Below are 23,579 nucleotides of genomic sequence, written 5' to 3'. Positions count from 1 at the left end.
TTCTGCACGCCTGTCGTCGAAACAGAAGCCACTGCTGGAATGCTCTGCCGTTTTACGCAGATAAGAATGTTCCATGAGTTGTCAACCGTGAGGGTGTCCAACTCGTACTCAGTGAACACAATTAAAGCAGACCAGGCTGAAATTCTCTCTCGTATCCTAATGGAGACCAATTCGCTGAGAGGTCGAAATGAACGTCTTAGCTAAACAGGCGTAGTCCCGCGAGCTGCTCGACGCACTCAGGCACGACGCCAGTATCACGAGGACCGTGATGCTGCTGTCCCGCGTGCTTCTCGACGCACTCAGGCACAACAACAACATCACGAGGACCGTGATGCTGGTGTCCGGCGTGCTGCTCGACGCACTCATGCACAACATCAGCATCACTTTCCTCGTCGTTTAGGGCTGGTGTCTGTGCGGCAGAACCGCAAGACTTCTCATCGCATAGCCTGCTCGAGCAAGAGGCTTCGTGCTTTCACGTACAACCTTCACAGCGGGTAAGCGTCTCTGGTGTTTTTCTGCATGCTCGCCAAGCCTATCAAGACCAACGGCACCATACTGTTGGTGAAGGCGCCTGGACTACATACTGCAGCCAGAGACCTGGACGAAATTCAGGAAATCCTAGCCCGCAACACTGCGCTGCCGTTCCGCGCCCCACAGTTTGCTACTGGCCGCACTGTCGACAAAGGGGGCGCAAAATGCTCTCGAATTACTCGGTTCAGACCCCGCGGTAGTCTCTAAAGTTCGAGAATGTTGTCAGTCGGTCAAAAAGAAGCCGAGGAGACGACCAGAAGAAATATCTACGATCTGGGCGAGATGAACGCCTTCACGAGAGCCGCCGGTGTTGTCCGGGAAGGCGTCGTCTGCGAGGAGAGCCCCGACGGTCCTCCTGGCCTCGTTGCGCTGCCATTTTCTGTTGGCTGCGCTCGCGCCAATATTTGCGCGTGGCAAAAATATTGGATTCGTAGTTAATCCTTTCTTCCTTAGCTCCCCCAATTCCAAGAAGGTAGTCTGACTTGTCCACTCTTTACTGAACCTTCACTGGTCTGTTTGTAATTCTTGTGTATCTTTAGCGTAACAGCTCCTTGTGTTATTTTTATTCTAATTATTGGCGTGCTGCTTGCTCCACGTTAGTTCCACGGTACTCATGAAAGCACAGACGGCACAGTCATCTTTCGCGAATTGAATGTGTCACTTAACACTCGAGACCCTCATGGTCTTGTTTTTCTGGCAATAAATATATATATTCCACTCTATTATTTCTCCTTTTGAGTAATTAAGCGCTCTTCCTTATTCACTTTGAACACTCAGAAACAGTAGCGTGCGCGGTTGCACTTGTATGTTTGGGCAGCACTGCTTTAAAAAAGGAACGCACCCCAAGAAGGGAGGCCAGTATTTTCGCTGAAATTATAATTTTTACAGCAGTTGATCAGAGTAGTTCCTACACTTCTGCACGTGCCTCTTGTTTCTTCTAACAGGGCGTATTTTGCGGCTTTTTTATCTCTTTTATTTTTCTTTTCATCTCCTCTTTTAGCATAAGGGACTAATAACTCATTCACATGCACCCGAGCGCAGCCATACGGCTACTAAGGAAAGCTATACAGCTTTCTCAGAAACTTCGTAGTTAAAGAAAAATTCGTCCTGGTCCGGGGTTCGAACCCGGGACCACCGCGTATACGCCATGTGTATACTGCTCTACCGTGTACATCATTTTCACCTTTGTGCTATGTTTACCATTTTCCTCTACTTTCAAAGTTTTCTTCCTTGAAAAAAGCCAAACAGCCTGGTAATGTCCTTGCTATATTTGTCTGGAAAGGCAGAAAAGGAGATTCTCCAGCCCAGAATTGAAGCGCTTCGACTTACTCTCACTAGATGACGCTACTGTATTTGCATACTTATGCATACATTTTTTGAAGAACTGGCTAAAACAGCGCAATGAAAGACGAGACAAGAGAAGGACAAACACCAGCGCTTCTCTTGGCTCGCGTTTCGTTGCGCGCTTGTCTTTTCTCGTGTTTCATTGCGCTGTTTTAGCCAGTTCTCCAAATATCTATCAACCAGCTCGTATTTCCCCTCTCCTGATACACATACAAACCCGGCATCCAAGATCCAAAGGAACAACGCTGAGGCACGGCGAAATGAAGTTGTCGTAGTAGTGCTCTTTACAGCGTGCGCAACGCAATGAGCGCTAAGTACGCAAGCTTACTGCGTAGTAAAATTGACAACTGGCCAACATTCTAAGTTACAAAAGATATTGGTGCTTCAAAAAAAAATTATTCGTATAGTCCACAACTTTTAAGTCGTAGACTACACGACGGCTTCATTACCATATACTAAATTTCTATGCTCATGGATTCTTGCGCCTATATAGTCGAGCAAAAGCGACGTATTCATACCATTTCCTCTCTGGCCCGTTTGCATCAATCTGAACGGCCCTATCCGCACCGTCATAAAAACAGTGGGTTTTTACCTCTACATGAGCCAACTGTGGCCGTTAAATGGTTAATTATCAGTTACCGCTCACACTAAACCAGCTAATTGAAGCTAAGGTTAGCTACCCTAAAATTATTCTCTCCTCTCGGCGAAATATTCTAGTTTATCTCAGTTATCACTAACACACAAACCGTTTTTGTATGATGGGCCTTCCATTCTTATTTGTTGTTTGATGCTTCGCCGCCTATTTTCTTTCGTTGCTTACAATCCCTTTTATTCTGTTTGACTGCGGACTACGATTTTTATTCTCATGACGGTATACAGTTGTATATTGAACCTGACTGTTCTACTGAAAAATTTTCTTAACAGTTATTGTTGTATCGTACGAAGGGTTAATTAGAAACTAAGAAGCAGTACACGCAGCATACGGTAGAGCCGATCTGTATTCTCTCTACTTCCTCGCGTTCTCTCGGGCGCGCGAGTGCGTGCAGCGCACCTGCCACACTTCATCTATGACATTTCCGGCGCACTTTAAAAAAAAAATTCTAGTGAATATCCTAATCAGAAGCCTAATGTAGAATATAGTCTTTTGACCTTGCGGGCTGCTTCTTTTGGCGTGTACTTCTTTTGGCGTGCGAGGCGGTGCAAGAAGTGAAGCTGCAGTTGCCGCAGTTGATGTACAAGAGGGTTGAGGAGTGGCTGCCGGTGGTTCCGGAGTGGGCGAAACCAGGAGCGATGAAGGGCCCGGGCTAATATCAGCGGCTGACATCAGCTGGGTTGAAGGCTCGTCCCATGATGAACCCTGGACCATGGTTACGGAATTTGGACTGGTCGGCGGCAATTGGGCGGAGTAGATAGGCGGCTAAATGTCAGCGAAAAGGGCCGCTGGAGCTGGGGAGGGCAGTTGCTGCTGAACCACTTTTAGACGAACCGCAGAAAACTTGGACGAGTGCCACACTATCACATAATCCAGCAGATATTATGCAGGTCCACGTTGCTCCACAACCCTCTGAGGCTACGAAAACCGAGCTGACAGTTTGCCTAGTACAGTGGACTTGCGAACACACACGCACTGGCCGATCTGGAGGTCACGACGCTTGGCGCCACTCCGCTGGTCCGCATAAAGCTTCTACTCCTCAAGCCTCTGCCGCGAAAGCTTAAGCGCTTTTATCGGATCCACTGGGAAGCACTGATCCGGCAGGCCTACGAAGTTGAGTCTTGTGCGGGGCAACCGACCATGAAGAAGGACGGCTGGTGCAATTCCTGTCGTGGCATGTGGCGTACAGCGGTGGAAACCGAGGTAGTCCACAATACCAGTATGTAGGTCGCGTCGCTCGCACACAGCCAGCTGAATTTAAGACTTGAGCACTCGATTGAATCGTTCAACAAGTCATTTGGCTTGGGTTGATACACCGACGAGTAGCAATGCCTTATCCCCCATTCGCGGAGGAAAATTTGCGTGGGAACCGATGAGAATGGCGGTCCGTGATCAGACAATCTCTTGAGCGTAACCCTCACGAACAAAAAGGCCTAGCAAAAATTTTTGAACTGTTTCAGTTGTGAACAACGATCGCGAAGCGGCAGCCACTAGGAGCGTAGTCGAAAATGCCTACGATATCTATGCCAACCTTTTCCAAAGGTCTCTCTGGGAAGGCGACAGGTTGCAGAGGAGCTGCTACCGGACGAGGCGACTTGTCGCAGGACTGGCACATGAGGCGTGTCCGTACCAATTCCAAGGTCAATTGAAATAGGTCGCGAAGCCGGAGCTTGAATGCGGTCCAGAACCAAGTGCTAGCGACATCAAATTAGGGGTGGAACTAAAGCGCCAAAATGAAATGAGTGGACAAACACGACTAGAAGAGGAAAATAATTAGGACATATTTTGTGTTTCAAAAGCATTCAAAAACAATTGCAGTGATTACTTTTTAAAATGTTTTAGTTGTGTCCATTTTCTTAGAAAGTATAGCGCTTGCTTTGTAAAAATTTTTGACAGCGTTCGCTCAGAGCAGCGTCAATGGCAGCGGGACGATGCCAAGGTTGACGGTGCTCTGATGTCATATCTTTTGACCATTCTGCTTGCTTTTGTTTGAAACTCTATTCTGCTAGCCCTACTTTTTCCTCGTTGCTTGTTGCTCGAGTTCTTGGTGTGCATCGTTTGTGTACAGTTTCCGCTTTTCCCTCTTGCCAGCGCTTCTGTGTAGTTTCGTTCGGTTGGGTGCGGTTATGTCGCTTTTGCCCCAAAAGGGCATCGTCTGTGGCCATGGGGCCCCCGTACGCAAAAAAGAGGTGTGCGGTTGCACGATGTGCGAGCGATAACCTGTCTGGCGGCGTCACATTTCATCGCTTCAGCGCGACACCTGCGACATTCAGCGCGACACCTGAGGTGAGGACGAAGGAAAGAGGCACAACGAGAACTGACTACCTAAAAATAGCGTTGGTGGTCGGCACTCGTCGTGTCTTCTTTCTTCGTTCTCGTGTCGGGTGTCGCGCTGAAGCGTCGCGGCGTTCAGCAGTTAATTTTTCCCGCCAAGCAGCACGTGACGCTGACGTCACAAATATGACGTCACTAAAAGACGTGACTTTGACGCCGCGTTTTTGTTTTAATTATGACGACACTTTCTAGTTGTCCACGCATTTCGAAGACGGCGCTGGCTGCGCACCACAAGCCGCCATGTTTTGAACGTATGGGCTTCTATGCAGCCTACGCTACCATAGTACATCTACCTTGCCAATTCTTCGACGTGCTCGTCCATTCGCGGCCACCCACACAGCTGTCACAGCCGACTGTTCGTGCGGCTGATTCCAGGATGTGACTCGTGAGCAATGTCCACGAGTCGTGGTCGCAAACTTTCGGGAACGACGAGCATTTCACCTCGGTACAAGACGCCCTGGACGACGGACAACTCCGAGCGGAGGAGGTAGTATGGACTCAATTTATCCGGGAGAGATTTCTTGCCCGGCCATGTCGCAGCTACCGCGTCGCTGAAGTTGCCTCTTGTAGCTCTTCTAAAATCAGAGCCGGGGATAGCAAGCAGAAGAAATCTCCGCCACTTGCGTCGAACCCACTTGGCTCACTGCATGATGAGGTCGGTAAGGGAAAGCGAGACACTGCATCCGCAACAGAGTTCTCATTGCCTTTACGGTACTCTACAGTATAGATGCAGCACAACAGGCGAGCCGCCCAACGTGAAACTCGCAACGGCCGATGTCCCGTTCCTTTCGTCGACATCAAATTGACAGGTGCACTGTGCTCGGTGCGTAGAATAAAAGGCCGGCACCACAAATACACGTGCCAGCGTTCACACTCCCGAACGCAAGCTAGGGCCTCACGTTCGCCAACAGAGTGCTTTCTTCCTTGGGGTGTCAAGGTACGGGAGGCAAACGCAACAGTTTGCAGGGAATAGCCGTTGTCTTCCTGAAGCACCACCCCATGGCCATATCCGGAAGCGTCAGTCGTTACGACCACGAGAAATGCAGGGTCAAAAAAGTGCAACATGTCGCATGACGTCAACATAGACTTCAGGAGTTTGCTGCTAAATCCGCAGCAGCGGTCCAAGCGAAGGCTGAGTCGCTTCCACGAAGTAGGGAGCGCATAGGCTCAATGACGACGGAGTAATGAGGGATAAAATTGTAGTAGAAACCCGCAAGTGCAAGGAGGGGGCGAAGCTAACCGATGTTAGATGGAACCGGAGCCTCCGTAATCGCCTCGAGGGCAGAATAAAGCGGAAACAGTCCTTCACCGCTGACAACGTGCCCCAAGAAAGTGAGCTTCGGAACATCGAAGACACCTTTGTGGTTGAGCTTGAGTCCTGCTTTGGACAGGCGCTCGAGAACAGCACAAATATTGGTCACGTGCTCCTGTCGGGTGGTGCCATGGACTAGGATGTCATCGATGTAGAAGAGGACACCCTTTCACCCTTTTAGAATTAAGTGCATCGTCTTCTGAAAAGCCGAAGGCGCCGAAGCAGGGCCGAAATAAACTCGCTTGAAGCGGAAGAGGCCATCATGGGTAATGAATGGGGACACTTCCCGACTCTCAGGGATGAGCGGTACTTGCTGGTAAGCCGAGGCGAGGCCCAACTTTGAAAAACGCTTTGACGCGGCAAAGCTATGTAGAAGTTCTTCTGTTTAAGGCAAGGGAAAACTGCCAACCACAGTAGCCTTGTTTGGGACATGCAAATCCACGCACATTCGGATGGAGGCGTCATTTTTCCGGGAAACGACTATCGGAAAAATCCACTTGGAACCGCCTACCCTTTCAATGATGGCTTGAGCTTCAAGCTTCTGAAGTTCCTCGGACACTTGCTGTCGAATGGCAAACGGCAACCGTCGGAACTTGCAAGCAGCCGAAGAAACGGAATCCTGCACTCTTACTTTGTGCAGGTAGCCACGGGCAACTCGAGTTCCTTGGAGAAGAAATGTTCGAAGTGTGGGCGTAGCTCAGGAGGTAACAGAGGCGCATCATGTGTCATGAAAAGACATTCCAAGGATGCAGCTTTGATTTTCATTTGTAGGGCTGCAATGAAATCCAGACCAAGCAGGGTTTTTCCTTCCGAGACAATGTACAACAGGATGCAGGTGATACGGTCGTGAAACTTTGCTGCGGCAACAAAACACCCTTCGACTATAATACGAGACTTAGAATAGTCCAAGTGTTGAACTGCGGGCGATTTCAGCGGGAAAGTATCAGTGAAGAATCGGTGGTACAGGTCTTCAGGAAGAATGAACATGGATTAGCCGGTGTCAGTTAGAAAGCGCATGGACTTTCCTTTTTTGTTCTTTTTATTTTTTTGTTTTCTTATCAGTGTTGTGGATTTTTCTCTTCCTTGTATATTTGTACTCCATGTCTGTTGTCAATTTTGCAAAAGATTTTCATTTTGTTAGTATTAGTTGTGTTGTATTTTTGCGTTTAGACAGTTCGGGCAAACGGTGTCGTGTTTCTGTTTTTGTTATGATTTTATTAACGACTTTCTATTTTGTCTTCGTGATTAGCCTTGCTACCATAAAATATGTTGTTCTTGTAAAGTGAGTTTTTTTATTGCAGATATGATTTGCCGTTTAGTCATCTGTGTTCTGATGTGTTAGCCTGGGTGTAGGCATCGTCAGGAGGCATGCTTTGTCTGCGTCATTTTGCCTCTTCCCGGAAGCATAATGGAAATATGGCCGAATAAACTTTTCAGAATTTTCAAACTCTTCTCAATGAGGACCGAGGCAAAAATTCCATTTTTTGACCTTCAACCTTGAGAACAGACGCACTGCTGAAGTCATCCGTCATCGACGATGTCAGCATTACCTGCGACTTGCAGAACTTGAATCGGACGCTCGGACGACTTGCAGAGAGAGTCTAAATGGCCCATCTTGCCGCCCCGACGACACTTGCGGTTGCGGGCACGGCATGCAGGGTTGTTCGCCAGGTGGGCCGTAGGACCACAACGGTAGCACATTCGCTCGGCTATTGCAGAAGAAGGTTGCGATGGGTGACTTTGGCGCTTGCAGCAATGGGCCTGAGGTGGTGCTTGTCCCGATCCGCGCTCGTATCCAACACGCTGTACTGGGGCGACCTCCTCAGCCAATTCCCTTCCGACTGTCCGCGCCCAGAGTAGAGGCACCAGAGGCCAGCATGTAATTCCGGGACGCCAGCTCCCATTGCTCCCATGGAAGAGCAGGACGACCAGGAGTCGGCAGGAAGGGCGGTGGCGGCTCAAGCCTAGAAAAGCTCATGACGGATGTTGAGCAGTCCACGTCAAGGTCCGATTCAGATGTCCTGGCTCTTGCATTGCACGTCGTCTTCGGTGCGGGGTTATGGCTTCGTCGGTTATGTCGATCGTGGGTAGGTCGTGTCGTCGGGCCTTCTGTGGTTGGCGGAGTCATTCTGAAGCCCGATCGTGTCGTGGTTGAGCTCGTATCTATCTGCAGCGTATTCATGTGGCGTAGCCGGTGCAGGATCTTCGTCGTTGCGCTCGAGAGCAACCTCACCTCCTACGGTTGCTTTGTTTACTTTTTCCTGTGGGGGCTAGGGGACCTACCGCAAACAGCCGCTGCGTGGCTGCGGTCCGACGACGCAAGACGGGGTGTGAACGGGAATGATGAGCGGGACAGACGGCTCGATGAGACATGCTCCTCTTGGCTCAGGTACTCGTAGATCTACCGATGTCGTTAGCCGGGGTGGGGGCGTGGGGCATTAATTCAGTAACATGCAGGCCGTTTCTTCTTTAAGGACAGTGCCGAAGAAAATGGACGGCCTGAGTGCAATAGAAGCAAGTGGCTGGTTCTCGGAAGTCCCACAAGCGTCGCATTTCGTGGAGCTTCAGCGTCGCGAGTAGGCTGGGCAGGCGGGGGCAGGGAAGCGGCGTTCTGGAAGAAGTGGTTCATGTCCAAGAGGACGTAGGGGGGTTTGTTGGTGCTGAGGAGTGCATACTCCAGCCGAGTCGGGGTGCTAAGTGCCGTTCGCACTTCTTCTCGTACTACATCCATGAGAGTCGCTGCTTGCGGCTGTGGTGAAGTTGGCAGGAGCCGTCGTAACTCCCCGCGGACGCTTTCGCGAATAGTTTTCGCTTGTTGTTGTCATCTTGTCCGGAAGAATTTCACACTGTTGAACCGGGTGGTTGTACTGCCGAGTCTGGATGTAGAGGGTCTTCTCGATTTTGCAGGCTTCTTGCGTGAATTCCGCGACGGTTTTTGGCGGATGCCGGTCGAGGCCTGCAAACAGCTTTTCCTTGATGCCGCGCATTAGAAACTAAACTTTATTTTCCTCGATCATCTCAGGGCCGGCGCCTCGACAGAGGCGCGTCATTTCTTCGACGCAACTCAATACGGACTCTTTCGGGTGCTGGATCATAGACTCAAGGAGTCGGTCGGCTGTTTCTTTCCTCACAATGCTCGTGAATTTATGCCTTCAATAGTTGCTTCTTGAAGATGACCCATGCCGTTAGATGAGAATCATGGTTTGCATACCACGCACCGTCTTTGCGAAAAGTAACCAAACAACCACGACGCCAGCGGCAGCGGGCTCTCAGGCGAGTGGCGGCGCTGCGGTATACGTCTCGCTGGCCGCGGCTCCCCGGCTGCGAGTGTAAACTCGGTGACATAAGCCCGCGTTCTCAGCTTCCTTCCTCAGCAGGTAGTATGTGCGACGAGCAATTTCGCGCCTCTAGAGCGCTGTAGTACTGAGCGAGGGCGCTGGCTTACGTCTGCCAGTTTCCACTCGCAGCAGGAAAGCTGCGGCCAGTGCCGAAGGCAGCATCGCCGTCGCTCGGCTGGAAGCCCGCTGCGGCCGCCTGCGCGGTTGCTCTGTTACCTTTTGCAAAGACGGCAGGTGCCGAGCCTTCCAGTGAGAATAAAGAACCGTCCTATTTTTATCGCATGATCCTTAATTTGGAACGATGCCACGCCCTCTAATTGGTCCAATAATTTTTCGGGGTCTTCGCTACGCGATCCATTGAACGTTGGCGGCACACGCGGCAGCTGCAGGATGATCAGGGTCGACATCTGTGGCGAGGTTATGGCGCACGTAGCAGCGTCTCTTCGCTGTCGTGTGCGCTCCGGCAGGGTCTGGAACTCAGGTTCCACCCTTTGGAGACGTCGGCCGGCTCGGTGAACTGGTGACACGTCCTCCAGTGTGAAGCGCAGAGGGCTGGCGTCACGGCGTGCAGGGGCGGCCACCCAGGACCTCCACCTGATGTCTCGCAGTGGTGACGGCAGACCAGCGAGCAGGAAGACAGTGAAGAGGGCTTTTAAACGAAACTCTTTACCTGGGCTGACTTGCGCCCGCCAAGAACTGAATGACTCGGCGGCGGCTTAGCAACAAGCGTGCTCGCCGGTCGTCGAACAGAATGCCGGCCGCTCTCGGCTGTGCTTAGTTTAAAGCTTAGAGCAAACTTTTGATATACGGAGTGCAAAATTAACACAACAGTATGGATCAGGTTTGGTTCGGTTTTGTTTTATAGGGCTTAACAGCCCAAAGTGACTAAGGCTATGAGGGACGCCGTAGTGAAGGCCTCTGGATATTTCGACCACCTGGGGTTCTTTAACGTCCGCTAACATCGCACAGTACACGGGCCTCTAAAATATCACTTCCATTGAAATTGGACCACCGCGGCCGGGATCGAAACCGCGTCTTTCAGGTCTGCAGTCACGAGCCATAACCACTGCGCCACGCGCGCGCGCACACACACACACACGCGCGCACGCGCACGCACACACACACACACACGCACACGCGCACGCACACGCACACACACGCACGCACGCACACACGCACGAGCACACGCGCGCACACGCACACGCACACACGCACACGCACACGCACAAACCACACTGGCTGGCACTCGCATCGCGGTTAGTAGACGCACATAAAACTCATAAAACTGGTGTCTGCAACACAAACACCGACACATGTCATTAACCATGTAGGTTGTGCACAGGCAGTCACAGACGAGTATCCAGGCCTGTTTCACACAAAAAATTGAGCAGGGCCTTTATCACACGCCAGCAATCAGAACGTCCCGTCCTGGCGCCCAGAAGAGTTTCCTCAGAGAGAGGGCTAGAGTCCGGTTTTTTCACGGTCGCCTCCAATGTTCTTCTTGCAGCAGTATAGTTCGGGCACTCGCAAATGTGTCCAATAGTCTCTGGAGTGTGGCACTGTGCGTAATTTGGGTTACTTTCGATGCTGATCTTGTGTAGGTAGTGTTTGGTGTAGGCAACGCCAAGCCGTAGCCGGTGGAGTAAAGTCCCATGACGTCGCACCACCATACGAGGGGGTACCCAAAAGAAACCGGACTAAATTTTTTGGTCGGCAATGCTTCGATGGTACCGCGTTTTGCCACTAGGGGCGCATAGAACGAACATTCCAGAGCCAGTAAGCCGAGTGCCGTCGTTGAAGGAGGTCAGACTAGTTTATGCAGAGTTTTAGAGTGACGACTGTTTTGTGTGAATGTCGTTTTTGCAATGGCTGATTTTCGTGAACAACCGCGCCGGTGAAATTCTGATTTTTGCTCGGAAAAAGTTGAATGGAAACTCTTGAAATATTAAGAAAGACGTACAAGGACGATGCTATGGGGACAACTGAAGTGTTCCTGAATCGAATCCTGAATCAAAGCAACAATCATGCCAATGGAAAACTTCAAATTCACCTCGCCTCAAGAAAGCTCGTCAGGTGAAACCAAACCTCAAAACAATGCTGATTTGTTTTTTCGACGTGAGAGGAGTCGTCCATTGAGAATTTGTTCCGCAGGGTCAGACAGTTAGCCAGGCTTTCTACTTGGATGTTTTGAAAAGATTGGGCAAGAGTGTGCGGTGGAAACGGCCAGATTTGTGTCGGTCGGGTGACTGGTTTTTCCATCATGGCAATGCCCCTGCTCACACAGCCCTGTCTCTACAACAATTTTGGACCAAAAATGGCATGACCCCTATTCCTCAACCCTCATACTCTCTTGACCTTGCCCCGTGCTACTTTCTTTGTTTCCTAGAATGAAAATATAGGTGAATGGAAAGCGTTTCGCTGATGTTGCTGAGGTGAAGAAAAAAACGACGGAGGCACTGTCAAGCATCACAAAAGATGAATTTAAACAATGTTTTGCAAAATGGAATGAAAGATTCGACAAGCCTATCATTGCAAGTGGGGAATACTTTGAAGGAGACTGAAGGTGTGTGCTTAAAATGTGAAGAAATAAGTTCAAACAAAAATAAGTCCGGTTTCTTTTGGGTACCCCCTCGTAGATGGCAAATGTAATCGTGAGCCAGCGTCAAGCTTACAGACGCGGTCCTGTTGATGACTCGAATCATGCCAGTGCGACTGCATTGCCGCTTGCATTAAATGCGCCAACAAGGCTCCAATGTCTGATCTAGAAAAGGCTATCTCAATGAAAGCACCATCACTATGTGCCATCCGAGCCTCGGCGTCAGCACGCTCGTTTCCCGCTATGCCGCAATGGCTCGGTATCCATTGGAACTTTATGATATGGCCGCGGTGGAAAGCTTCGGCTAACAAAAGCACAATCTGTTGAACCAGCTGTTCGCACGCCCTTGGTTTTAGATACGTTTGTGCGACCTGCAATGCCGATCTCGAGTCGCAGAATATAGTCCATTGCTGCGCTTGCTGGTGACCAATATAAAGGACGGCTTCTCGTATGGCTGCCAATTCGGTTGCCATAGAGGACGTTTTGTGCATGAGCCTGAAACGGTGAAATGAGGCATTTCCTGGCACTATCACCGCTGCAGCTGAAGAAGTGGTCGTCACGGATCCGTCCACGAAAACATGCTGGGTGTTAGTATACATAGTGTATTTTGGCGCTGTAATGTATGACAACGCCAGCTGTTTCAGTCCGACTGTTGAAATGTGCGTCTTCTTTGTTATCCCTGGGATTGTTGTCCGTATAGATGGTTTTGGTACTGCCCAAAGTGGCACCTCCGCAATCTGGTGTGGCGTGTAGATCGAAGGCACCGCATTGCGCTGCATCCAAAGGGCTCTGGAAAAGGCTGCATCTGGACGAACCGCACTAATGTTGGTCAGGGGGTGATGACGATGCCTGGTCAGATGCCGCAAATGCACACGAAGTGGCTCCTGTTGAAAAGAAATTCGTGCTGGGCAGGCGCGGGCCTCATAAAATGTGCCCCATGTAGAAGTTTTACATGGCAAACCCAAGCATACTCTTAAAGCACGAGCCTGCGCGCTTTCAAGCACACGCAGGCCTGATAGTCTGACCCCCGAGAGAACGAGTGCACTGTATCTGAGAAGACCGACTACCAGCGCCTGGTACACGTGTAGTAAAGATCTGTCAGAGGGACCCCAACATTTTCCTGCCATACACCGCACAATGCTTGCAAAGCTGTCGAGCTTTTTCTTGAGCACATAAATGTGCTTCGTCCAGGACAGGTCACGGTCTATCGTAACACCTAAGAGTTTGTGATGTGTTGCGTATGGAACAATTTGCCCGTCGATTGTGACCGGATACCACGCCATTAACTTGCGTGTGAAAGCCAATGTTACGCTTTTAGTTGGCGAAAGTTCAAGCCCCTGACGGCGCAAGTACGCAGACGTAATCGAAACCGAACGCTGCAATCTTGCTTGCACTTGGGGACGCGTGACACTTGATGTCCATATGCAAATATCGTCTGCGTAGGCGGATATCGAAACAGTCTTCGGTGGTTGTTTGAAAAGGCCAATGAGCACGAGATTGAACAACGTTGGACTGAGCACTCCTCCCTGAGGAACACCACAAGCAACATGATGATCTGCTGTGTCTCCTTCAAGAGTCCCCATGCAGACTGTCCGGTTTGTCAAATAGCTTGCAATCCAATTGTGTAGACGTCCGCCTATACCACATTCATCGAGTGCATTTAGTACTGCATCATGCTGAACATTATCGAATGCGCGCTTGATGTCGAGGAAAAGAGCAGCAGTCAACCTGTGACGGCGTTTTTCATGTTCTACTGTTGACATGAGATCAATTACACTGTCGATGGCAGACCGGCCTTTGCGGAAACCCGTCATTGTGGAAGGGTATAGTCCACGTTTTTCAAGGAACCATTCTAGACGGGTTAGCACCATACGCTCCATCGTCTTGCCAATACAACTTGCCAGAGCTACTGGTCTGTAGGATATTAAGTCGAGTGGCGATTTCCCTGGTTTGAGCAAGGCCACAATGCGGCTTCTTTTCCACTGCTGTGGAACAGTGGCAGAGGCCCAGGAGTGGTTGAACAATGTTAAGAGGGCTTCCATTACCTGTGGGCCTAGATGACGAAGCGCATTGTATGTTATTTCATCAGGTCCTGGGGACGAAGGATGCGTGCAAGCAGAAAGAGCTGCTTTCAGTTCTTGAATTGTGAAGGGGATGTCCAGTCGATCGTCCATCGTGGGGGGAGCACATCGATGCTGCCGAGGTGAAGAAGCGCTTCCGGCAATTCTCGAGCAGAAATCCTCCGCCACCTCTAGTTCTTGCCGTCTTTCATAAAGTGCCAATGCACGGAAAGGGTGTTTCTGCTGGGGAAATGTCGCCAGTGCTCGAACGGCGTGCCAGATTTTGGAGAGTGGTTTGCGGGGATCCAATCTGCTGCAAAATGACCTCCACCGTTGTTTGCCTAGGTTCTCCAAATAGCGCTGTATTTGCTTCTGGGCACGTCGAGAGGCCCGGAGATCCGAGACATCCTTTGTCCTCCGGTATTTTCTTTCTGCGCGCCGACGAATCGCCCGAAGCTGCGCGTAGATCACATCCACTGTAGCTGTGGAATTGGGCGCTGAGATGTTGCTCGTTGTATCTTGCATGGCCGAAATAATACGCTGTTCCACATCTGTTGGATCAGCGAGGTTCCCACAGGTTTTTTCTAGAACAATGCGGAAAGCACTCCAGTCGGTGCAACGTATTTTGGCATTTGGAAAACGGTGAAACAACTGTAGCTGCACATACGTTGGTATGTGGTCACTTCCATAATTTTCAATATCAGCACACCACGTTGCGAGCTATGAGAGGCGCCTGGATACAAATGCAAAGTCCAGGCAGCTTCTGTAGGTAGTCCCGCGTAGAAATGTCGGCGTGCCATCATTGAGCAAAACAGGACCTGCATTGTCCACGAACATGGCTATATTCCGTCCTCGAACGTTCGTAACGGCGCTTCCCCAGCCGTGGTGATGCGCATTGAAATCTCCTACTATTATATGGGGCTCCGAAACGCTGTCGAGTAGCGATTGTAGTCGTAGGGCATCATATCGACCCCTTGGTGGTATGTAGCCACCTATAATAGAGAATGTACGCCCATTCAAAGTCATAGTGATTGCTACATACTCGTTGCTACTGCCCCCAGGAATTTGATGCCGAACGTGAGGTCACGGCGGACGCATAGTAGTACCTTGCTCAAATGCCCAGCCGCTTCAGAGAGGAAACTTTCATAACCGGACAGTCGAAAAGGAGATGTGATGTTAGGCTCACATATTACAAGCACTGGAAATCGGTACTTGAAAATCCTCTGCCTGAAATCTGCTAGGCGGCCTCGCAGACCTCGAGCATTCCATTGTAATACTGCCGATCCAGAGATTCTTTCCTGTAGTGAGGGTGCTGACGACGGTAGAGCCATAATTTTTGACTGCTACTAAAGGGTGGCAAGCACCGGTTCAATAGCGTCTAAAATTTGGACAGCAGCCTTAGCAATTGGCGTGTCCACTCCAGCAATTATCAGCCGTAAGGTGCCTATCAGCTGTTTCAGCATCGCCCTGATTTGATCATCTGCCGTAGACACATCCGGCGGACGCACAGGCGGGTGTGTCACAGAGCTTACAGTACGCGATGGTAGAGGTGGCCGCTCTGCGGAGTCCTCCTGGGTGGTTGACAGTCTTGGCTCTGGCGGAGCTGGAGGCGGTGGCTTCTGCGCGGCAGAGCGGTCTCGGTCCTCCTGATGTATTGACACTTCATTTACTGAGCTCAATTTCTTCTGCCGGTTTCGTGTCCTCCTCCTGGAGCGACGTACCGCGATTGCTGCTTCTCGGTGAGTAGAATGGTCTCTCACCATTTTCTTCAAGATCTTCATCTCTGTTTTCACCTTCGGACATTCCCTAGGCGTTGCCTCATGAGGACCTTTGCAGTTGGCACAAACTGGAGGCTCAATCGTACATATAGGTCCCTCGTGCACGCCACTACAACGCGGACATGCTTTCGTGCTCGTACACGCAGCACTTACATGTCCAATCTTCTGGCATTTTCGGCACTGCACCGGTCGGGGCACATAAGGACGCACTGGGTGCCTCACAAAACCCACTTTCACATGGGATGGTAAAGTAGTACCCTCAAACACTATTTTGACACACCGTGATTGGCCGAAACGATGGATGTCAGTTAGGCGAACAGAACTTGATAGCAGTTGCACCAAGTCCATATCCTTGATCTCTCTGTCCACGTCAGAAATCACACCAGCAGTAGTGTTAAGTCCATGAGCGAAGAACGAGCGGACTCGTATGTTGCCAAGGACAGACACGGTCTTCAACTTCTCCAGGGTGGCCCGGCTAGAGACATCAACAGAGAGGATATTCCTTCTTGCATTAATACGCACTTCTTTTACTTGGCCCGGAACCAGTCGTTCAAGAAGAAGAGTCAAAGTCTGCCTGTTGATGGAGTTGAGATTCTCTATATCCTCAACAGGCATGTATGAAATTGTGTAAGCGAGGGATTGCTCACTCACATTGGCCTCGTTAGCTGTTTTCTTGCTCACACTGTGTTGGTTAGGCATCTTCGTGGTCACAATGGACTTGTTAGCCCGCTTCGTACGCACACTGGGCCCACACTCAGTCGGTGTTTTGGAAAGCTTCCTCTTCAGGCGCCGACTCACAATCTCGGTGTAGCCACCGTCGAACTCCATGTCATCCGAGTCGGAGAAGCTAGACGACCCCGGGAGCTCTGAGGGAAGATCCATACTGCATCCGGGTTGATCTGTGCGGTTCACACTGCTAACCACAGAAGGCAGCAGAGGCGGCGGGTCATCCGCCATCGCCTGGGACGGCGAGGTTGCCTTGAAGGCCACAGAAGCACAAATTATTTCGAAAAAGCAGGAGCTCGATCAAGAGAAGCTGCCGTTCGCAGAGCTCTTCTTCTCATAATCGACAGAAACTTGACTGCTGCTTGGGCAGTGAGCGCCTGCAGGCAGCGACCTATTGTGAGCCAAATAACACCCAGCGGTCACGGCGTGGAATTTGTACTCACTGAACATCGAAAAAAGTGCGATTTATGGGTTGCGCACTGAACAAAAAAATAGTATAGAGTAAAAGAGAAAACGAAGAAGGGGGACAACGCGCTAAAGTATTTAGGAAAATTAGTAGGCTAGAGACTTGCACTACTGTTGGCATGGGACCACTACGATGAGCGTTTTGTCGTGGCGCAGACCATTATCCATTCTTCCGCTTTTGGCTGCCTCCAACCCCAATGGTAATTTAATATTGACACTCCGAATTTCTTACTAGAGGAGGATGGCCGGAAGAAATAATGGATGGACTACTCTTAAGCTGTAGCCGACCACTGGCAAAGGGTGGGTCAGTCTGGTACTGCTTACGGCAGCGGCGAAAACGAACTTTTCCGGCTGATTCGATGCCACAAACCACCGCAGGAAAGCTCTTCTTATGGCATCCTGAGTAGACAATGAGAACGCGAATTCCAACCCAGAATTTCAGCTGGCCGCCAGCAGAATATACTGTCTTTCCTAAAATCCTGCTGTTGAGGAGTTAATTTTTTTCTTTTGTCTGTATTACATATTAGCTCGAGCTTTTGCTGACTGACATCATCCGCCCACCTAATTTTCTACCGCCGCCTGCTACGCTTTTCTTCCCTTGGAATCCAAGAATTTGCAGGGGTCAAGTTGATGCAGCTCGCACAGGACCAGGTTAATTGGAGGAATATGGGAGAGGCTTTCGCCCTGCAGTGGGTATAGTCCGGCTGATGATGATGATGATATCTGTAATCTAAGGGGCCTCTCCGCGGCCGCTTAACCTCCACTCATCGTGATTTACTCGCTACAGCCGTAAACCAGTCTGACAACATTTCGTTCACCGTAAGTGCACATTGCTTACCATTCCCGAAAAAAACGTTGTCTACGTCTCTCAACACTGAATTTATGTACTGCCTGAGGCAGGCAGCACACGTTATGTTAATAGCGTTACTGAATACCGAAGGTGAAGAGAAGGTTGGAGATGACCACACATACTTTTTGTTTCTTCGGTGGCGGCTCTGTTACACTCTCGGGAGTGTTGTCCGGGACGGCGCCTACTTCAATTTCCTGGACGAGTCCTTTGGCGCTCCATCGCGCGCATCGTGCCTGCATTTCATGCGACGCACCAAATCATGACAGAGTCCTGGCGTTCATAAATGTGACCGAAAAGAAAATGATGACACTTACCCAAAATCCAGAAGGGTTGCCGGCACTGGTGGCTGGCCGGCTTCTCATTCCACCATGACTGTTGTGCCGCGCAGTTTTTCTATGGCGCTTTCCTTCCTTAAAAGCTTCATACCAGCATCGGCGCCTATGGCACGGACCGCATAAACATCCCATTTTTCCTCTTCGTTCCATTTCACAAGTACATGTGTCATTTTGGAGTCAACGAGGGTAGCTGGATTACAACCAAACCGTTCTCACTCTACCTTCCGAAGAGTGACTCGTAAAAACGGGGCGGACTTTTAGGCAACATCAGGTGATGACGGTAACGTACCGTGTCTGCGTGCAGAAGTGGGGAGGAAGTGATGCGCAGTCACATGTCAAGAACTGTGGAGCAAACTGTTTTGTTAATATTGTACAAAGCTCTTCCCTGTCCTTTCTTGCTGTCGCTCCCCACTACACTTCTACTCACTATCCTCTCTCTTTGCCTTTAATTTCCGCCGGCTGCAGCTCGGGTGCACCGAAGAAGAATCTGAACTTGTCTTTTTGCCGCGGGAACTCGATCTACACGTTCCGAGCTTTCTTAGAAACCGCGATTTATTGCCCTGTGTGGCCGATTTCCGTAATTAAATCGAATTAACGTCCGGCTCCCGCCTTTTTTTAAAATTCTCCCGCGTACGGTGGGCGGAGTCGACCAACGCGTGTAGCGCCTTTCAATAGCAAATAGTCCGCGCGTATTTTTATTTGTGCGGGCTTATTTTGCGGCTATATTATCTGCTAATGAAACTATTTATTCGTGGAAACCTAAAAAACAAAATAAAGCGAAAGCAAAGCCTCCATGGAGCTGGCTCAAAGGCACTTCACGCGTTGGTCGACTCCGCCCACCGTACGCGGAGAATTAAAAAAATAAAGGCGGGAGCCGGATGTTAATTCGATTTAATTAGGGAAATCGGCCATAGAGGGCAATAAGTCGCAGTTTCTAAGAATGCTAGGAACGTGTAGATCGAGTTCCCGCGGCAAAAAGACAAGTTCAGAATCCTCTTCAGTGCACCTTTAAGATATTAGACAGCAATTGCCGCGGCCCGGCAACACTTTTGCTTCACATTTATTTTTTTTTTCTTTTAAAAATAAACCACTACCACAACTACTGCAGTACCGGTTCTGGGAGCGCAGAGTGCGCTTTTTTTATTTTTTCACTTCAGAAGGGGTGGTTGGAAGGCGAGTGAGCTTTTCGAGCTGTCCGCTGTAAGAACAGTGCGAACACCGTTCCCGTCCCGCCGAGGAAGATTGTGGTTTTTCCTGTTTCTTGGAAGAGATATTTGCGCGAGGGGAGGGGGGAGGGGGTGTTGGTATAGGCTAGGGGCTGTCTAGCACTAACAAAGTTCTTCTGCGGAGTTTCTGTTGAGCGAAACAGGCTAGACACAAGAGTGGAGCCGTGCACACTCATGCCATCTGTTCCGGCTTCCGCTTTGCATTCACAACGACGTTCTCCAGTCTCCCCGCCAAGCTTCGAAACTACTACTTGCGGCAATGCTTGTGGTTACGTGGGGGGGGAGGGCGGTGTAGCTCGGCTTCTGCCGCCCTTGTGGGGGCACTGCTTGGAACGAGGAAGGGGAGTAGGGATGTGGCGGGGGGGGGGGGGGGGGGGGAGTTATCGCTTGCGCCGCGCACGCAGTGGACGTGGTCACCAGGTGTCCGGGCATCTTGGCTGAGGCCGCAGCAGTCCTGTCTCTGGCTCCATGGCAAGTGGACTGGTCTTGGGTGGGCCCTGTGCAGTTCGCATGGGGGAAGGGGGGGGGGGGGGGTATTGATCTTCCTGCGCAGGGGTTGGCGCAGGGGGGTTGAAGCTCTAGGAGCGGAAGTCGACTTGAGCTTCGAAAACGTACCGTCTCCGAACAGAATTCTCTCGCATGGATTTCAGAGGCGTCGATGGGACATGCCCGGTTCTTCAGCGGGTCCGCGTTCGCAGCCACTCCAGTACAACCTAATAACACGCGCACCGCCTGTATGCATAACAGGTAGAAACTACGCCGAAAGCTGGCAGCGATAGCAAGAAAAGCAACAGAGCTGAAGGCACGACAAATGCCTGCGGTTCTCGGTACACAGGAAGCCAACCCACACAGGACGGTACCTACATTTAGATTCGAACCATCCCATCCCGCACAAAGCATCTGTCGTTACATCATTACTGAGTTGTGTTGTGTTTAATGGCGCATAAGCAGATAAGGCTATCAGTTAGTTAGTTAGTTATATTGATTTTAATGGCGCAAAAGCAACTGAGGCTATGATGCGCCAAACACAAGGTTAGAGTTTTTGTTAAAGGTGAAGCTTTTATACTTAGAGTTTGTTTAAAACACTGGCTTCCCTGAGAAACCTAAAAATACAAGAGATGTCAACCAGTGCTCGATCACCTAAAAGTAACATGGGGTGTAAAGGGATGCTTTCTCTGTAAAATGTTGTGAAATATTTCTTTCTTAGTTCTTCTAGTTTTATGCATGAAATTAAAATGTGGTTCACCGTGAGTTCAGCACCACACATTTCACAGAGAGGTTTGTTCTGTTTGGTTAGTAGAAAGCTGCGCGTGAGGTGGGTGTGTCCAATGCGGAGCCGACATAAAATAACTTCGGTAAAACGTTCTTGATGCCTACATGATTGCCATTCCCCTAAAATTGGTTTCACAGAATGTAGTTTGTTGTTTATGTGTTCTTGCCATGCAGCCTGCCACTTATTTCTGAGTTTACTAGTTAGTTAGTTATATTGATTTTTATGGCGCAAAAGCAACTGAGGCTATGCTGCGCCAACCTCAAGGTTAGAGTTTTTGTTAATGGTGAAGCTTTTTAAAAATACTTAGAGTTTGTTTAAAACGTTGGCTTCCTTGAGAAACCTAAAAATACATGAAATGTCAACCAGTGCTCGATCACCTAAGAGTAGCATGGGGTGTAATGGGATGCATTCCCTGTAAAATGTTGTGAAATATTTCTTTCTTAGTTCTTCTAGTTTTATGCATGAAATTAAAATGTGGTTCACTGTGAGTTCAGCACCACACATGTCACAAAGAGGTTTGTTCTGTTTGGTTAGTAGAAAGCTGTGCGTGAGGTGGGTGTGTCCAATGCGGAGCCGACATAAAATAACTTCGGTAAAACATTCTTGATGCCTACATGATTGCCATTCCCCTAAAATTGGTTTCACAGAATGTAGTTTGTTGTTTACGTGCTCTTGCCATGCAGCCTGCCACTTACTTTTGAGTTTACTGTATATAAACTCTAAACAATCCCTGTGCGGTATGTTCACTTGCTTTATTTGGCCATTCCGGGCTTGTGCAGCGCATACATCTGCTTTCTCAGTACCTACAATTCCAACATGGCTAGGAACCCAGCAGAATTTAATGTTACGATTTTGTTTTGTGATTTTAACTATGTTATGTATGATGTTTCCTATTATAGGTTCAGCTGCATTTCTGGAGTGCAGTGCTTTAAGCATACTCAGGGTATCGGTGTAAATGATGCTATTTTTGATATTCTCTCTTACTATTTTATCTACAGCTACAAAGATGGCATAACACTCAGCAGTAAAAACCGATGCGCAGTCTGGTAGTCGCATTATCTGTTTATTTTTTCCTTGGATTACTGCACTTCCAACGTGACTTTCTGTTTTTGAGCCATCGGTATAAAATTCAATGTAGGTGTCATATTTTTCTTGTAGTGCAAAGAATTCCTGTAATATGTACTCATTTGGCGTTTGCTTTTTATCTAAATGTGTCATTGTGAAGTCACATACTGAAGGCAGGCTGTACCATGGTGGCAAATATTCATTCCTTTGTGCAATATTTGGTAGGGCATCTAGCACTGTTAGCTCTTCGCATTTATCTTCAAAGCGCAGTAGTAATGGTCTGATAGAGTGTGGTTTGTTGATGAATAATCTTTTAGATGGGCACTTGGTGACAACTGGATGGCAGAGATGTTTCGGAAAAGAACGGATTTTTAAGACGTATGTGCATGTTAGTGCGATTCTTCGGTCCTCAAGAGCGGGCTCATTCGTTTCAACGTATAGGCTGGCTACTGGTGACGTTCTGTATGCTCCAGATGATAGGCGCAGACCAAGATTATGAATGGGGTCTAATCTTTTTAAGTAGGATGCTCTTGCCGAACCATATACTATGCACCCGTAGTCCAGCTTGGAGCGCACCAGAGAGCGATATATTTGTAAAAGGCTTGCTCTATCGGACCCCCACCGCTTCCGTGAGAGCACTTTTAAGATATTGAGGACTTGAGAAGCTTTCTTTTTAAGGTTGTTAATGTGTGGTAGAAATGTGAGTTTCTTGTCGAAAGTTAGGCCTAAAAATTTGTGTTCTTGTTTAATTGGTAGCGCAGTGTGATTCAGGTATAGACTGGGATCGACCTGTACGAAGGTTAGTCTAATGTTTATTACACTTTCGAAAGATTTAGCAATGCAGCTGGTGAGGGCTATTGGTCTGTAACTGCTAGGACTTGTTGGTGGTTTTCCGGGTTTGAGAAAAGGTATTATGACTGCTTTTTTCCACTCGTCAGGTATGTTTCCAGTTATCCAGATTTTATTAAAGAATTTTAACAGTGCCTCTACAGCAGCCTCGGAGAGATGTGCAAGCATAGCGTAATGCACGTTGTCTGGTCCTGGTGCTGTCTTTTTTCCAGAAGATAATACCTTATTTATTTCTTGTAGTGTGAGAGGCTGGTTGTAATCCTCATGTACACCTGCTCCAGATGGAAATTTTTGTTTTTCAGCTATTGCTTTGTGTTTCTGAAATGTGTTTGTGTAATTGGATGAGCTTGAGATCTCAGCAAAATGTTCGCCCAAGATGTTGGCCTGTTCTTCTAAAGATGTTTGTGTCCCGGGTGCTGTCAAGAGAGGAAGTGTGAGGGGGGTATGGTCACCAGTAAATTTACGAACTTTTTCCCACATTTTCTTTGATGTTGTTGAGCTGTTTATTGAGGAGACATATTTCTGCCAAGAGGTTTTTTCTGCGTTTCTTCGGACATACCGCGCTCTGGCTTTTGCCTTCTTAAAGGTAAGTAAGTTCTCTGCAGTGGGATATCGACGCAGAGTGCTCCAGGCTTTGTTTTGTTGTTTTTTTGCTAATGTGCATTCTCTTGTCCACCACACTTTGTGTTTCTTTTGTGCAAGTCCTGTTGTTTGTGGTATAGCGAGTGTTGCGGCCGATATTATGCATTCAGTAAACTTCTGATTAATTTCATCTCTGCTAAGGTCGTCACAAAATTCCTTTTCCAGAGTGGCACTTTTTGTAAAGAGTGACCAGTCGGCAAGCT

The 23,579-nt window shown here is 49.1% G+C and overlaps 1 protein-coding gene across 1 annotated transcript; it reads right to left on the bottom strand.

Moving 5' to 3' along the window:
* Positions 1 to 196: 196 nt before the first annotated feature.
* Positions 197 to 18,348, bottom strand: LOC149369851 (uncharacterized). The gene is made up of 4 exons (XM_089576614.1): positions 18,301 to 18,348; positions 16,657 to 16,923; positions 15,838 to 16,587; positions 197 to 409 (listed from the first exon to the last, which is right to left on the bottom strand). The coding sequence occupies exons 1-4, from the start codon at positions 18,346 to 18,348 to the stop codon at positions 197 to 199; spliced, it is 1,278 nt and encodes a 425-aa protein (XP_089432740.1).
* Between the last annotated feature and the right edge of the window lie 5,231 nt (positions 18,349 to 23,579).

This window comes from Amblyomma mixtum, chromosome 1, assembly GCF_055824585.1.
Source record: "Amblyomma mixtum isolate Tamu chromosome 1, ASM5582458v1, whole genome shotgun sequence".
Lineage (NCBI taxonomy): Eukaryota > Metazoa > Arthropoda > Arachnida > Ixodida > Ixodidae > Amblyomma > Amblyomma mixtum.
Note: the sequence above shows the minus strand (reverse complement) of the source record. Positions and strands in the feature narration are given on the sequence as shown.